Source organism: Columba livia, chromosome 28 (genome assembly GCF_036013475.1).
Source record: "Columba livia isolate bColLiv1 breed racing homer chromosome 28, bColLiv1.pat.W.v2, whole genome shotgun sequence".
Lineage (NCBI taxonomy): Eukaryota > Metazoa > Chordata > Aves > Columbiformes > Columbidae > Columba > Columba livia.
Genome location: NC_088629.1, coordinates 234,081 through 247,699, shown reverse-complemented (window position 1 = coordinate 247,699; position 13,619 = coordinate 234,081). Strand labels below are relative to the sequence as shown.

General features: G+C 45.3%; 1 protein-coding gene and 2 long non-coding RNA genes across 5 annotated transcripts; 1 reads left to right on the top strand and 2 right to left on the bottom strand.

Annotated features, from left to right (window-relative positions):
- Positions 1-155: 155 nt before the first annotated feature.
- On the bottom strand, positions 156-3,863 carry LOC135576528 (uncharacterized). 3 transcript variants are annotated; one of them, XR_010468334.1, is made up of 3 exons: positions 3,150-3,168; positions 2,947-3,031; positions 156-1,136 (listed from the first exon to the last, which is right to left on the bottom strand). It is a non-coding gene; the product is annotated as an uncharacterized LOC135576528 (long non-coding RNA). The 3 variants fall into 3 exon arrangements; XR_010468333.1 differs by having other exon boundaries at positions 3,139-3,157; XR_010468332.1 differs by having other exon boundaries at positions 2,947-3,863.
- A 3,037-nt stretch (positions 3,864-6,900) lies between these two features.
- On the bottom strand, positions 6,901-9,016 carry LOC110356240 (uncharacterized). The gene is made up of 2 exons (XR_002409341.2): positions 8,475-9,016; positions 6,901-7,727 (listed from the first exon to the last, which is right to left on the bottom strand). It is a non-coding gene; the product is annotated as an uncharacterized LOC110356240 (long non-coding RNA).
- A 1,121-nt stretch (positions 9,017-10,137) lies between these two features.
- Positions 10,138-11,623, top strand: LOC110356241 (loricrin). The gene is made up of 2 exons (XM_021282838.2): positions 10,138-10,290; positions 10,805-11,623. Exons 1-2 carry the CDS (start codon positions 10,164-10,166, stop codon positions 11,410-11,412), a joined length of 735 nt encoding a protein of 244 aa, XP_021138513.1. The 5' UTR covers positions 10,138-10,163; the 3' UTR covers positions 11,413-11,623.
- The last annotated feature ends 1,996 nt before the right edge of the window (positions 11,624-13,619 follow it).

Below are 13,619 nucleotides of genomic sequence, written 5' to 3'. Positions count from 1 at the left end.
AGCAAAACCAAATCCTTAATTTTACCTGGGCATCAAGTTTTGGGTGGTCTAGGAGTCTCAAGGCTATATTCTGTTCCTCTATACAAGGGTGAGTGTCACCAAGAGAACATGGCACATAAGTAGCAGAGGAAAAAGGAGATTCAGAAGGCAAATGGTTTGATGCAGTAGCATTTTAATGTAAATGCAAAGTGGACTAAACATTTGCAGAAAGAATAATGCAGACTAGGAAGAGCATATTTCTAGAGACAAGAAAAACTAAAACTAATTACCCATTCCAGTGTGACACATTTCATCAAGATGTTCACTTTCCTCATTCTTGCTGAGTCTGACATTCAAATCCCTATGTGTGCTTTGTTTTAAAGCCATGGTCAATGTCAAACTGGGTAGAGAAAGTCAAAAGCACAGGCAGAAGATGCAAAGCCACAAGAATAAAGCAAGCATTAATCTAAGCTAAAGCATTCTACAGGAATAAAATGTAGGGCCCTGGTTTGGGGGTTGCTTCCCTCTCCAGTAACCATGCCTGTAAATCACATGCCATATTCTTTCACTTCTTTGCTTGTTCTTTTCCCGTGATTATTCTCTGTTCTAAGATGATTACATCTTCTAACAGAAGGGCCTCTGACAAGGATGCACCCAGCGGGTGGAATAGGTGTAGGAACACTCCGGCACGCACTGGGGAGTGCACTGGGGAGCACACTGGGGAGCGCACTGTGGGACGCACTGGGGAGTGCACTGGGGAGCGCATTGTGGGACGCACTGGGGAGCACACTGTGGGACGCACTGGGGCTCGCACTTTGCCACAATCTGTGGGACACTCCGATCGATGCAGGGCTCCAAGCACTCAGTCCCTTTCTGTGCTGACCCTATTGCCACACCCGACTCTAATGCACCAGCCAGCTCAGCTGACTCTGTGGAGCCCACGACGGTTTCTTGTGGGTAGGTAGTGAGGATGGGTCCTGGGAAGGTCACGACCACTGGAGGTGGGAATATAATCACGCGGGAGTCTGGGCAGGTGATGGTGCAGGGCTCATTGCAGGCAGCGGCACGGGGCTCGGGGCATTTCGCATCACATGGGGCAGAACACGGCTCAGCGCAGACAGTTTTATCACAAGACATCTTTTAGCTGTGATGTAGACCTGCAAGGTAAGGGAAGGAGCAAATATAAAACTCAACATTTGAGCCCTGAAGAAACACAAGTTGGTTGATACCCATGCTGTTCTGCTTTTCTTTGCACTGCTCTGTGACCTTTCAGAACCTGATTGTTTCCTGCAGACACCAAACAACCACTTTGGGGCTGCTGCTTAAATAACATCTGTTTTTTTCCAGTAATTTGGACTCCAGAGGTGGAGTGCAGTTAAATTAGGGTAACACAGCACCAAGCATTGCAGAAATGGAAAACACATGAGAGGTTTTATTGTACCAAGTTTACATACTCTCTAGGCTAAGCAAACAAAAGGCAGAGAAAGATACATAATCCCTATGTTGTACATGAGGCAGCCAATCCCATAAGGATACCAAGTAATATGGTTTTAGTGTAGTTAGTCCGTAACAGGTGACTTTAATACAGCAAATTTAGTACCAATGTCAATGAGAAAGTTAAACAACCAAGAGTCTTTTGTAAGGTCATGAGGGAAGAGCTGAAGCACAGCAAAAACCTGAAAGCAGGTCACCTGCATTTACATTTCGGAGGGAGTAAAACTATTCACAAACCTGGACTGAATCCTACACCTTCTTTGTTTCTTTTGAAATAAACGGAAGGGTGGGGAGGTAATTTGTAAAATGTCATAAAACTACATTTCAGGATGTCATTTCAAACTTATCCGGACTCCAAATCAAAGCACCAAATGAAGGAGATCATTAATCCTTTGTTTCAGACTAAATGATGTATTTTGGTTTCAGCCAAGGGGGTTACTTATTTTTTGTCCAACTGAGCTGCATATTAAGAGGGCCTGGGTGAGGCCCTGTTTGATTCAAACTATTATTCTTGTTGTTTTTTTTTTTCTTTTGTTTTTATAGGCACAATGCCAAAATACCCATTATTCACCTAAACTTCTCCTGACCTTAAACACTAATCCAGACATTATCTTCAGGCTCCCACCCTTTCATTCTACTACATCTATTAATTCTATGTTCTGCAGTTGACCTGCAAATCCCTCAGCAGAAAAAAAGCCAGAGAAAATGGATAGCTGAAAACCAGACCAGACACAACATACAGCACAAAACATTTATAGTAGGTACTACATTCTTATGCAGCCTGTTGAATCTTTTGCATAAGACCACTGCCTTGCATAAGCAGAACAAAACCACCCAAAACAACCTCCCAAGGGATATACACCTTGAAAAGACACTTTTTGGGTTCCCATTTCTTCTGCATAGCTGTACTGACAGGCGATTTAGCAAAGCCCTGGCCATTCCGACTGACAGCAAGTGCCCAAGAGGGTCCCAAATGGGGCACTCCCAAAGTCAGACCAGGAACCCTGTAAAGCCACATCCACAGAGATGCTGTGTCCCAATAACTGGCTCCAGTCTGAAAGGTGACTGCAGCTGTCTTGGAATCTCAAGTATTTTTATAGCCTATCTCAATACTTAAGCATGATACCTCTGTCAAAAATTAGATAAAAATTGGAAGCCACAAAGTCAGAGCAACACTGCCAGATGGCTAAGATATTTTAAGGTTACCTAAATGCCATATGCATTAAGTTTCTATAAAGTAATGGAAGTAGGTGTCTTTAACATTATCTAGATTTGATATGTATTGTTAAGCTCAGTCCATCAGAACCTCCAACTGCATAATTGGAAAATTACACTTTCATTAAAATTAACTCCTGAATATTGTACAGAACAGCAGAATATTAATCCAAAATTTATCCCTGAAGTAAACATAAATATTTCAAAATTATACTTTTTTTTTTTTTTAGGAAGAAGTTATATCAGAATCCAACTTACTCAGTTCACCGAGGAGAAGTCAAGAGAACCTGCTGAAAGGTTTCTGAATCATGAATGGTTTTATATACCTGCCTGGACCACCAGGCTGATGCAAGAAAATAACGTCATATTTGTGCATTAGGCTCCATTACTCCCCAAACAAAATTTGACATAATTACAGTAATTGTTTTGCTTGATGTTTGTGTTGATTACCCTATTCTCACCAGCACGTGACTTCCACAGTCCCATCCTCGGATTCCTTTCATTTCATTGTTTTAAGCATCAAATCCATTCTTGCAGCCTGGACAGCGCAAAGGCAGCGCGCAGGACTGAAGTCGGGCTGGCACAGGAGCCCTGGCAGTGCAGCAGCTGTGAGAAGGCTCTGCAGAACTCATCCTTGCAGTTCATTAGAAAACAGGAGTTTGTTTTCCTTGCTTAACATCATGACCTCCAAGAACGCATAAAAGCCTAACCTAGTATTAGTAGGAAGTGTGCTTGCCAGTTTAAAGCTTGTTGGGACGTGTTCACAGACACTGTAGTCACTGCATGACTGTAGTGTCAGGCTTGCCTTGGAGAGACACTCCTAGCACAGTATGGCATTGCCTGTGGTGGCCTGGCTCCTCCTTTGGTGTTCAGTTCTTTTCCAAGGCAAGAATATAACACTGTGCAAGGGCCCGATGTGGCATCTGTGGCCTCAGTTTAGCACAAGAGGTCTCCTTCTCTGCAATACAATTCCTGGCCAAATCCAGGGAGAAACATGAGGGTAGAAAGCTCATTTTGGTTAAAGTGAGATGATGCGAGGCATCTAGGAATTGCTCGTTCTGGTCAGGAACAAATCACTCTACCCCAAGTCCCTTTCACAAGTGATTATGGTCACAGCTACACCAGGAAAATACATATGAGTGTAGAGCACAGTGCTGTGGGAAACTCAGGGTAAGTGAGCAATGCTCTGGCAAAAGAACCAGAACTGATCATTCCGCATTTAACGTGCAAGTGAGCCAAGGAAGAGAGGAGCAAACAATTTAAGATTACTCAGGAGAACTTTGGTGATGCAGAGGACTAAGAGTTACAGGACTGATTTGTGCCCAACTTGACCCGCTGTGATGAAGCAGCATTTCTTGCCAAATTTGAAGCACAGACCCAACCCCCTCAGATGATGTAATATTATTTAAATCACAAATATGCCCTGATTTGGAAAGGTGAATATTTGGCCAACTTGTTTTAAATAATATGATTAGGATAACAAATGCAGAGCTGGATTTTCATAGGGAAAAATAAACCCAAGAAACAACCAAACAAAAACCAAACCAAAAAACAACAGCAACAAAAAACCCCCACTGAATTCCCAAGGTGTTTATCATTGCCTGATTCAGAAAATGACATGGCTAGCCCTTACATATATTTTAAAGAGACGCTATGATTCAATACTGTGGAGTTTAATACTGGAAGCCTGTTATTAACATCATAACACCACAACACTTTGCATGTATAAAACATTAGTGGGTGTTTGCAAAACTATCTGAAAGCATTTCCTCAGAATATTTCCAATGTGTTCTTGCCCGTGGGGATCCTCCAAAGTGACTCTGCTTACAAGAGATAATTGATACCATAGAAGCTGCAAAATAATAAGGAAAAACGTTGAATATGTATGGAAATTAGGAAGGGGAAATGAGTCATAGAATCATAGAACCATTTTGGTTGGAAAAGATCTTTAAGATCATTGAGTCCAACCGTTAACCTAGCATGGTTCAGTCCACCTCTCAACCATGTCCCTACTCATCTCCAAGTCTCTTAAATTCCTCCAGGGATGGTGACTCAACCACTTATCTGGGCAACCTGTTCCAATGTTTGACAACCCTTTCCAGGAAGAAGTTTTTCCGAATATCCCATCTAAGCTTCCCCTGGCACAGCTGGAGGCCACTTCCTCACATCCTATTGCTTGTTACCTGTGAGAAGAGACCAATACTCTTCATGCTACCACCTCTTTCCAGGTAGGTTTGGAGAACGAGATATCCCCTCAGCCTCCTTTTCTCCAGGCTAACCCCTCAGGTCCCTCAGCTGCTTCCCATCACACTTGTGCTCCAGCCCCTTCACCAGCTTCATTGTACTTCTCTGAATTCTCTCCAGCAACTCAATGGACAGGGGGTTGGCCACTGCCCTAGTCTTGCTGACCACTGTGGTGCTGATACAAGCCAGGATGTTGGTGGTCATCCGGCTACATGCTGGCTCATATTCAGCCTGCTGTCAATCAACACCCTCAAGCCCTTTTCCACCAGGCAGTTCTCCAGCCGCCCTTCCCTGAACCTGTAGCACTGTGTGGGGTTGTTGTAACCCAAGTGCGGGACCCAGCGCTTAGCCTTGTTGAACCTCAGACAACTGGCCTCGGCCCATCAATCCAGCTGGTCCAGATCTCTCTGTAGAGCCTCCCTGCCCTCACGCAGATCAACACTCCCACCCAACTTGGTGTCATCTGAAAACTTACTGAGGGTGCACTCGATCCCCTTTTCCAGATCATTGATAAAGATATTAAACAAAACTGTCCCTAGAGCTAAGCCCTGGGGAACAGGACTCGTGACCAACCACCAACTGGATTTGACTCGATTCACCACAACCCTTTGGGCCTGGCCATCCAGACAGTTTTTTATACAGCAAAGACTACACCTGTCCAGGCCATGAGCAGCCAGTTTCACCAAGAGAATGCTGTGGGAAATGGTGTCAAAGACTTTAGTAAAGTCTAGGCAAACAACATCCATAGCTTTTCCCTCGTCCAATAAGTGGGTTACCTTGTCATAAAAGGAGATCAGATTAGGCAGAACCTGCCTTTTGTAAACTCATGCTGACTAGGCCTGATTACTTGGTTGTCCTGTGTGTGCCACGTGATGGCTCTCGGCATGATCTGCTCCATAATATTCCCTGGGACTAAGATCAGACTGACAGACCTGTAATTCACCAGATCCTCCTTGTGGCCCTTCTTGTAGATGGGTGTCCCATTTGATAACTTTCAGTCAACTGGAACCTCACCAGTTAGCCAGGACTGCTGATAAATGGTTGAAGTGGCTTGGTGAGCACCTCTGCCAGCTCCCTCAGAACTCCTAGGTAGATCCCATCTGGTGGTCTATAACAGACTCCCACCAGGATATCTGACTTGTTGGCCTTCCCCCTGATTCTTACGCATAAACACTCAACCTTATCACCATCATTAAACTCTAGACAATCAAACCACTCCCTAATACACAGGGATACCCCAACACCTCGCCTTCCTTGCCTATCCCTTCTGAAGGGAACCCAAAAACTGTTCAATGTGTGCATGAATACTTTGGGCTGACAAGTCCCAAGGTCATGGTGACAATCAGAACTGCTATTCAGCTGGAGCTACACACCTGATTTTTACCCACTGTTCTGGATCTATGCAGGGGAGATGAGACATGCTGTTGAGAGAGGATTTGAATAGCATCTGTCAGGTGCTCTTCTTATAGGCGCGACCCAACACATCAACGTCTGGTAGCTTCAATAAAGTGTGGAGTCACTGGCATTAATCTCCAGCTACTTTCAGCAGAGCCAGCTCTGCAGGCAATTGCCATGACTCCTCCTTCACTCTTGCTAACAGCTTGTATTGGTAGCATCCTCCTGTAGCTTTTGTCCTGTATTTGGCTGTCTACCAGACACTTCCAGTGGAACCTCTTGTGTTCCAGTTTGAACCCATTACCCCTTGTCCTACTGGTGGCTGTCACCGAGAAGAGCCTGGCTCCATCCTCCTGACACTCAGCCTTGATATATCTGTAAACATTGAGGTCACCCCTCAGTTTCCTCTTCTCCAAGCTAAAGAGTCCCAGCTCCCTCAGCCTTTCCTCATAAGGGAGATGCTTCACTCCCTTGATCATCTTTGTTGCCCTATGCCTTATGTTACCCATAAGATTACCTGAAAACATGAGTTACAAGATAAAAATAAAGAAAAATTAATAGATCAATCAAGGGTTCAGTCTGAATGCAACATAGCTTTAATTACAGGGAAGCAGTACAGGATACATTTGGTGAAGACAGTCACACAAGGCACAAAGGACATTTCCCAGGGCTTTGGGAAGCGATGGATCTCCATGGGTGCCAACAAAGTTGATCACTTGGACATCACCGGCTTGCAGCTTCCCCTGTGAGGTCAGCACAGCCCAGGGCTGCCGAAGCACAAGATACGGCCCTTCAGAAAAAGCCAGAGCCACAGCTTCCTCCACCAAACCTCCGGGAACTAGAGTAGCCCCCACCACTCTGAGAGCTGCCCCCTCCAAAGGACCGGCCCCCTCCAAAGGAGCCCCCACCGTAGGAGCTGCCTCCTCCAAAGGAGCCCCCGAAGCCCCCGCCGTGGGAGTTGGAGCCAAAACGGAAGGATCTGCTTCTGTGTGAGCCCCCAAATGAACTGCCTCCTCCATAGGAACCCCCAGAGCCCAAGGAACCACTCCCTCCATATGAGCCCCCCATCCCAAATGAACTTCCTCCTCCATAGGAGCCCCCAGAGCCAAATGAGCCTCCTGATTCAGCAGAGCCTAGTGCCCCTGAAAACCCTCCCCCAATGGGTGTTGGTAGCGAGGTGCCCACAAAGCTCTCCTGAGGACAAGAGGCGAGGATGGGGCCTGGGAAGGTGATGATCACTGGTGGTGGGTAGACCACGGCACGGGAATCCCCACAGGAGGTGACACAGGGCTGGTTCCAGGCCTGGGCACAGGGCTCTGGGCAGGTGACCTCGCAGGGTCCAGCGCATCTGCTGCTCAAGAGCTGTCCTCCTGAAGACATCTTTTGTGATGTAGGTAAACCTACAGCACAGTTTAAGAAGTAAAAGAAAAATGTATATGCAGTCTCTGCACCTTTATGCAACAACTGTGGTGACAAAAGCTGTGCATTTCCTGATAGAAGGAATTATTTTATTATAAATATGAGAACTACTTGTATGGAGATACCTAAGTTTACTGCAATCTGAAATATTGTTCTTCAGCATGCTTAAAGCTAAATAATACAGACACAAACACAACTTCTCTGGCAGTTCAGTGTAGCTGTCAGTAAGGAATGCACCTTAATAAAGCATCTTTAGCCTATCTTCATTTTCACAGTGTATCTTATTGTCTTCCACCACTAGCCTCTACTTCTGTTAGAGACAAAAAACTAATTTTTTCATTTCAGCTATTGAGTTCTTTTGGAAAAAAGGTTCGACAAACACCATGCTTATAAACAGAAATCAACAGTGGTTCTTGCCTTGTGTGTGTTTATACACAAGTATTTTCATAAATGCCAAGCAATAAATTGTTAAGTTGTAACCTTCTTATCAAATTAAGAGGATTTAATTGACACCCTCTTTTTGTGGTTTGGAAGAATGCAGTCTCACATTTTAAGACCTTCATTTACCAATGGTTACTGCCACATGGCTACAAAAGTCTTACCTGCTAAAGAAATAAAAGGAAACTGATATTGCTGTTCATTGCAGAGTGCTGACATAGAGTTCATTCCCAAGTTAAACACTGATAGCAACATCCCAGCTAACATAAAGGAACATAAAGAGTACTTACCAGGCTCACAGAGAAAACCAGACTGAAGAGAAGTTGCTGGTGAACGTGGAGGAAACACAGTGGTTTTATATACCCCCTTCAGACTGCTACCAGGACATGCAACACACTTTCCTACATGGGGCATAATAGTTAGCCAGCAAAACATTTTGCTGTATAAGCTACTTCTAATCGTAATAATTGTTTTGTTAATGATAACGATTAGTAAATCAGCTCCATATGTGCAACACACCCTTTGTTTTACCATAATACTTAAATAGCTTTTATATTAATTTTATGACTAGTGCCATCTCCTGACCTCAGTTGAATTGCAATGGTAGTAAATTGAGCTCCATTTGCTTAACGAGGTAAAGGCTCAACCTTTCCCTGAAGTACCTTCCCAAGGACATCAGTTTGGCTTTGTCAGGAGGAAGATTTTCTGTTCTGCAGAGAAATCCATTTAAATTTAGAATTATGAAGAGTTGGGAAAACTGCAAATTTAATCATTACAGCTCCTCAGAAGGGAGGGGTCATTTTTTCTGACTGTTTCACTTCCACCCAAGTAACTGCTTACAGACGTGCTTAATCAAATGGTCACTGTCATCCAAGCGAGCACAAGGAAGCACCATGTGAGAACATTAAGTAATTTTATTGTCATCGTTCTCCTTTTATTACCCTTCAGGAGATCTGTGGTACGCTAGCAGGATGCACTGCTGTTGCCCAGGAAGCATCATTTGAGAAAAAAACAAAGTCTTTCTGGGTACAGAGTGGACACATGTAGAGTGGATAAAGATGATTTAATCTAAAAGAAAATAACACTATCTTAAGAACAGCATGGACTATTTCTTTTTCAAGAAAGCCACAGTGGTATTCCTGGACTGGTACTTAAAAGTGTATAAATAGGAAGAGATCTCTCTAAGCAAGATTTCCTTTATCAAGAACCAGAAACATAGTGAGAACATTAGATGTTTCTAAATCAAAGTAACCTGAAGTAATTCTAGGTTTTGACTGGGTCACAGCTGTGAGAGAAAAGCAACTGCAGTCTATCTGAATCTAAATGGTTGGGTTTTCAGCCCTTTCCACTTATCATTCTATGTTTAATGTTCATATCACAGATTTCTCGTGGTTTCAAACTTGATTAGCAAATAGACACAGGGAGCTTATATGGTTAAGTTCTTGCACCAGAATGCGAACGCGTCCTGTCAGGCATCAGTGGGCAGCCCTTGATTTGACAGTTTTGCTAGTCAGCACTTCTTTGTTAACTCCTTCATTAATGTGAATCTTCCTGGTTTCCTACAGTTGGATTGAGAAATGTCAATTTATTATGCATGACAAACCCTGGGCATTGCTGTTGTTTCTCATATTTCAGCATCACTGGCAAGCGATAGCACTTCTGTAAACCACCAAACTATTTCCAATCCAGATTTTGAAGAAGAAAAATGGAATATAGTGTATAAAACCTGTTTATCAGCTTAATATAATCAATCCTTGCATGCATCTAAACTCACTCTGGTTTCAAGTCCAGTGAGGGCCAGGGGCAGTATCAGTTGCTAGATAACTTTGTCAGAGTCGGAGTATCAAATAAAACAAAACATTAGGTGTGTAATGCTTGTAACGTGACTTTCAATTAAGAATTAAGTCGTGATCACATCACCGAAGAGAACAATTAGAACAATTAAAGAAATAATCCATGCAGCAAAACACAGTTTGGCAATGCATAGGAAGCTCTTGCACAAAGCATGGCTCACATCCCACTGGTGGTCTGAAGAGGTATATAAGAGCGCCCTGAACACTTCAGTTCCATCAACGACAGCTCTTCATCTGCACTTCTTCAGACCTGGTAAGTTGGATCTCCTTCATTCTCTGTATGGAACATTAGGAAAATATTTTCAGCATCTGACTGAGAACTTAGTCTTTGCAGAAAGTGTAATGCTAAGCAATGCCATTTGCCTTTGGTCCCACTGATTTTAGAGTAATTTAAATGTATGCCTTTGTAGACAGTTGATGAATTTAAAGACTGGATTTTCACAGGCACAAGGATCAATTCTGTATTGTCAACTAGATCCAGATCTGACTATCATAATCGAACAAAAACTAGAAGGTGAGCTACCTCCAAAGGCACATGGAGTTTCGCTTTGCTCTCCATGATTACCAGCATTTCTAGAGCAGCAGAAAATGCCTTGGGAATTGCCAGCTGTTAGTGCATGCATGTTCAGAAAAAGGCACGAGAGAGATAAACCTGAATTTGTCTAAACACTCTTCTATGTCTTTTTCATGCATGTGAAAGACATTAAAGCAAGCTTTATTCCCTCTCACATTTGGGCATTGCATTTATACTTTATCTCCTGCTGTAGGTTTACCTACATCACAAAAGATGTCTTCAGGAGGACAGCTCTTGAGCAGCAGATGCGCTGGACCCTGCGAGGTCACCTGCCCAGAGCCCTGTGCCCAGGCCTGGAACCAGCCCTGTGTCACCTCCTGTGGGGATTCCCGTGCCGTGGTCTACCCACCACCAGTGATCATCACCTTCCCAGGCCCCATCCTCGCCTCTTGTCCTCAGGAGAGCTTTGTGGGCACCTCGCTACCAACACCCATTGGGGGAGGGTTTTCAGGGGCACTAGGCTCTGCTGAATCAGGGGGCTCATTTGGCTCTGGGGGCTCCTATGGAGGAGGAAGTTCATTTGGGATGGGGGGCTCATATGGAGGGAGTGGTTCCTTGGGCTCTGGGGGTTCCTATGGAGGAGGCAGTTCATTTGGGGGCTCACACAGAAGCAGATCCTTCCGTTTTGGCTCCAGCTCCCACAGCGGGGGCTTCGGGGGCTCCTTTGGAGGAGGCAGCTCCTACGGTGGGGGCTCCTTTGGAGGGGGCCGGTCCTTTGGAGGGGGCAGCTCTCAGAGTGGTGGGGGCTACTCTAGTTCCCGGAGGTTTGGTGGAGGAAGCTGTGGCTCTGGCTTTTTCTGAAGGGCCGTATCTTGTGCTTCGGCAGCCCTGGGCTGTGCTGACCTCACAGGGGAAGCCGCAAGCCGGTGATGTCCAAGTGATCAACTTTGTTGGCACCCATGGAGATCCATCGCTTCCCAAAGCCCTGGGAAATGTCCTTTGTGCCTTGTGTGACTGTTTTCACCAAATGTATCCCGTGCTTCCCTATCATTAAAGCTATGCTGCATCAGGATATTTGCTTAATGTTTTCCTTATCATCTTTTCACTTACAAGCCACTTTGATTATGAAACACATTGCCATGAAGCCAGCTATGAGGTGACAATTCTCTGTCTTAATTCTCTGAGAGACTATCAGGCTCCTTCAGCTGACAGCAGGAATTTGGAGCCTTGGAAAATGTTGCACCTGTGACACATTTCAGGATTCATGCCACTGAACTGGAATTGTGCTTCCTGACGTGCATAATTATCTCACCTCGTAGCTGCGGAGTTACGTAACAATTGCAATCAAATTATCTAATTGTTTTCAAATTGAGCCTGTTTCCTCAGTCGTATTAGTATTTTGCTTGGGGGTGATGAGTTTCTTGTCTGCAATCATTAAGTAAATCACAGATTAAAATCATTTAACTTCTTTAAACATAGGAAACTTAAGCTATTTCTTAATAATGTGAGTATCCTCTAAATTGTGTAGTGGGTTTTTTCTTCTATCTTCAAAAAAGCTGTCAATTAACATTTTTGTTATTGACATTTTCCCCTTAGCTTTACCAAAGAGATAAAGGTTAGATTTTCAAAGTGGGACCAGGAGTCTCAGCTCCTGAGATCAGCTGATCGGGGCAGCTCGGCGGGTCCCGATCCAGCGAAATCTTCGAGGCACAGAGAAGCCTTTTTTTGGGTTTTTCTCTCTCAGTCGGGCACTTTCGCTCTCCAGAGACCCGGCAGCTCGCGGCAGCCCTTGCGAGAGCAGCTGATATGAGTGGGCGTTACCGATCACCCCCCGCCCCTCGTCTCGAAAAAGCCTCCGGGGGGCAGCAGCCCATCGCTGCCCACCAGGCGCGGGAAGGAGCGATCGGCTTGTGCCGCGGGTGGGCGGCACCCACGCTGCGCTGCAGCAGCGGGGCCGTAACTCGCCCACCGGGGTGTAGAGCTTGTCACCTTTTGCTAGTTAGACTCTCACCTGTTGCCGCTGTCTCGTACTGTTGCCAACCGTGGTCTTGACCAGAACGAGAGCTTGTCTCGAGAAGACTGTAGCAACTCAGACAGACTGTCTGCCCCGAACCGTGTCTATTCAGGTTTCTGGCTGCAGGCAGTGCCAGAACCTGCTGCTGCCGGATGATGATGGCAGCATCCCACCTGTGTGAGGTGTGAGCAGGTGCAAGATCTGTTCTACATGGTTGCAAAGCTTAAGGAGGAGATTGAGATGCTGAGGACCATCAGGGAGTGTGAAAAGGAAATAACTGATGGAGTAACTCCCTGGCGTGCCACTCAGAGAGGCTCCAGGGGGTTACCCCCCATAAGGTGATGGACACCTTGACCCCTCAGGCCCCCTCTGATGCAAAGGGTGGAGGAGCCGACTAGAAGAGGTGTACTGCTGGACCTCATCCTCGGTAACAAGGAGGGTCACACAGTGTCACACTATGTTTGGGATTGGAAGGGACCTCAAAAGATCATCCAGTCCAATCCCCCTGCTGGAGCAGAAACACCCAGGTGAGGTTGCACAGGAACATGTCCAGGTGGGTTTTGAATGTCTCCAGAGAAGGAGACTCCACAACCCCCCTGGGCAGCCTGTTCCAGTGTCTGTCACCCTCACTGAGAAGAAGTTTTTTTCTCAAATTTAAGTGGAACCTCTTGTGTTCCAGCTTGATCCTATTACCCCTTGTCCTATCATTGTTTGCCACCGAGAAGAGCCTGGCTCCATCCTCATAGCAGTCATCTTTTATATATTTATAGACATTAATAAGGTCACCCCTCAGTCTCCTCTTCTCCAAACTAAAGAGACCCAGCTCCCTCAGCCTTTCTTCATAAGGGAGATGCTCCACTTCCTTAATCATCTTTGTTGCCCTACGCTGGACCCTCTCCAGCAGTTCCCTGTCTTTCTGGAACTGAGGGGCCCAGAGCTGGACACAATATTCTAGATGGGGTCTCACCAGGGCGGAGTAGAGGGGAAGGAGGACTCTCGATCTACTGACCACCCCCCTTGTAATACACCCGAGGATGCCATTGGCCTTCCTGGC

Bases quoted from the DNA above. Each gene is read 5' to 3' on its own strand.
- LOC110356241 (XM_021282838.2), top strand. From the start codon at position 10,164: ATGCATAGGAAGCTCTTGCACAAAGCATGGCTCACATCCCACTGGTGG. The intron at 10,291-10,804 runs GTAAGTTGGATC...CTCCTGCTGTAG, and splicing joins TCTGCACTTCTTCAGACCTG to GTTTACCTACATCACAAAAG.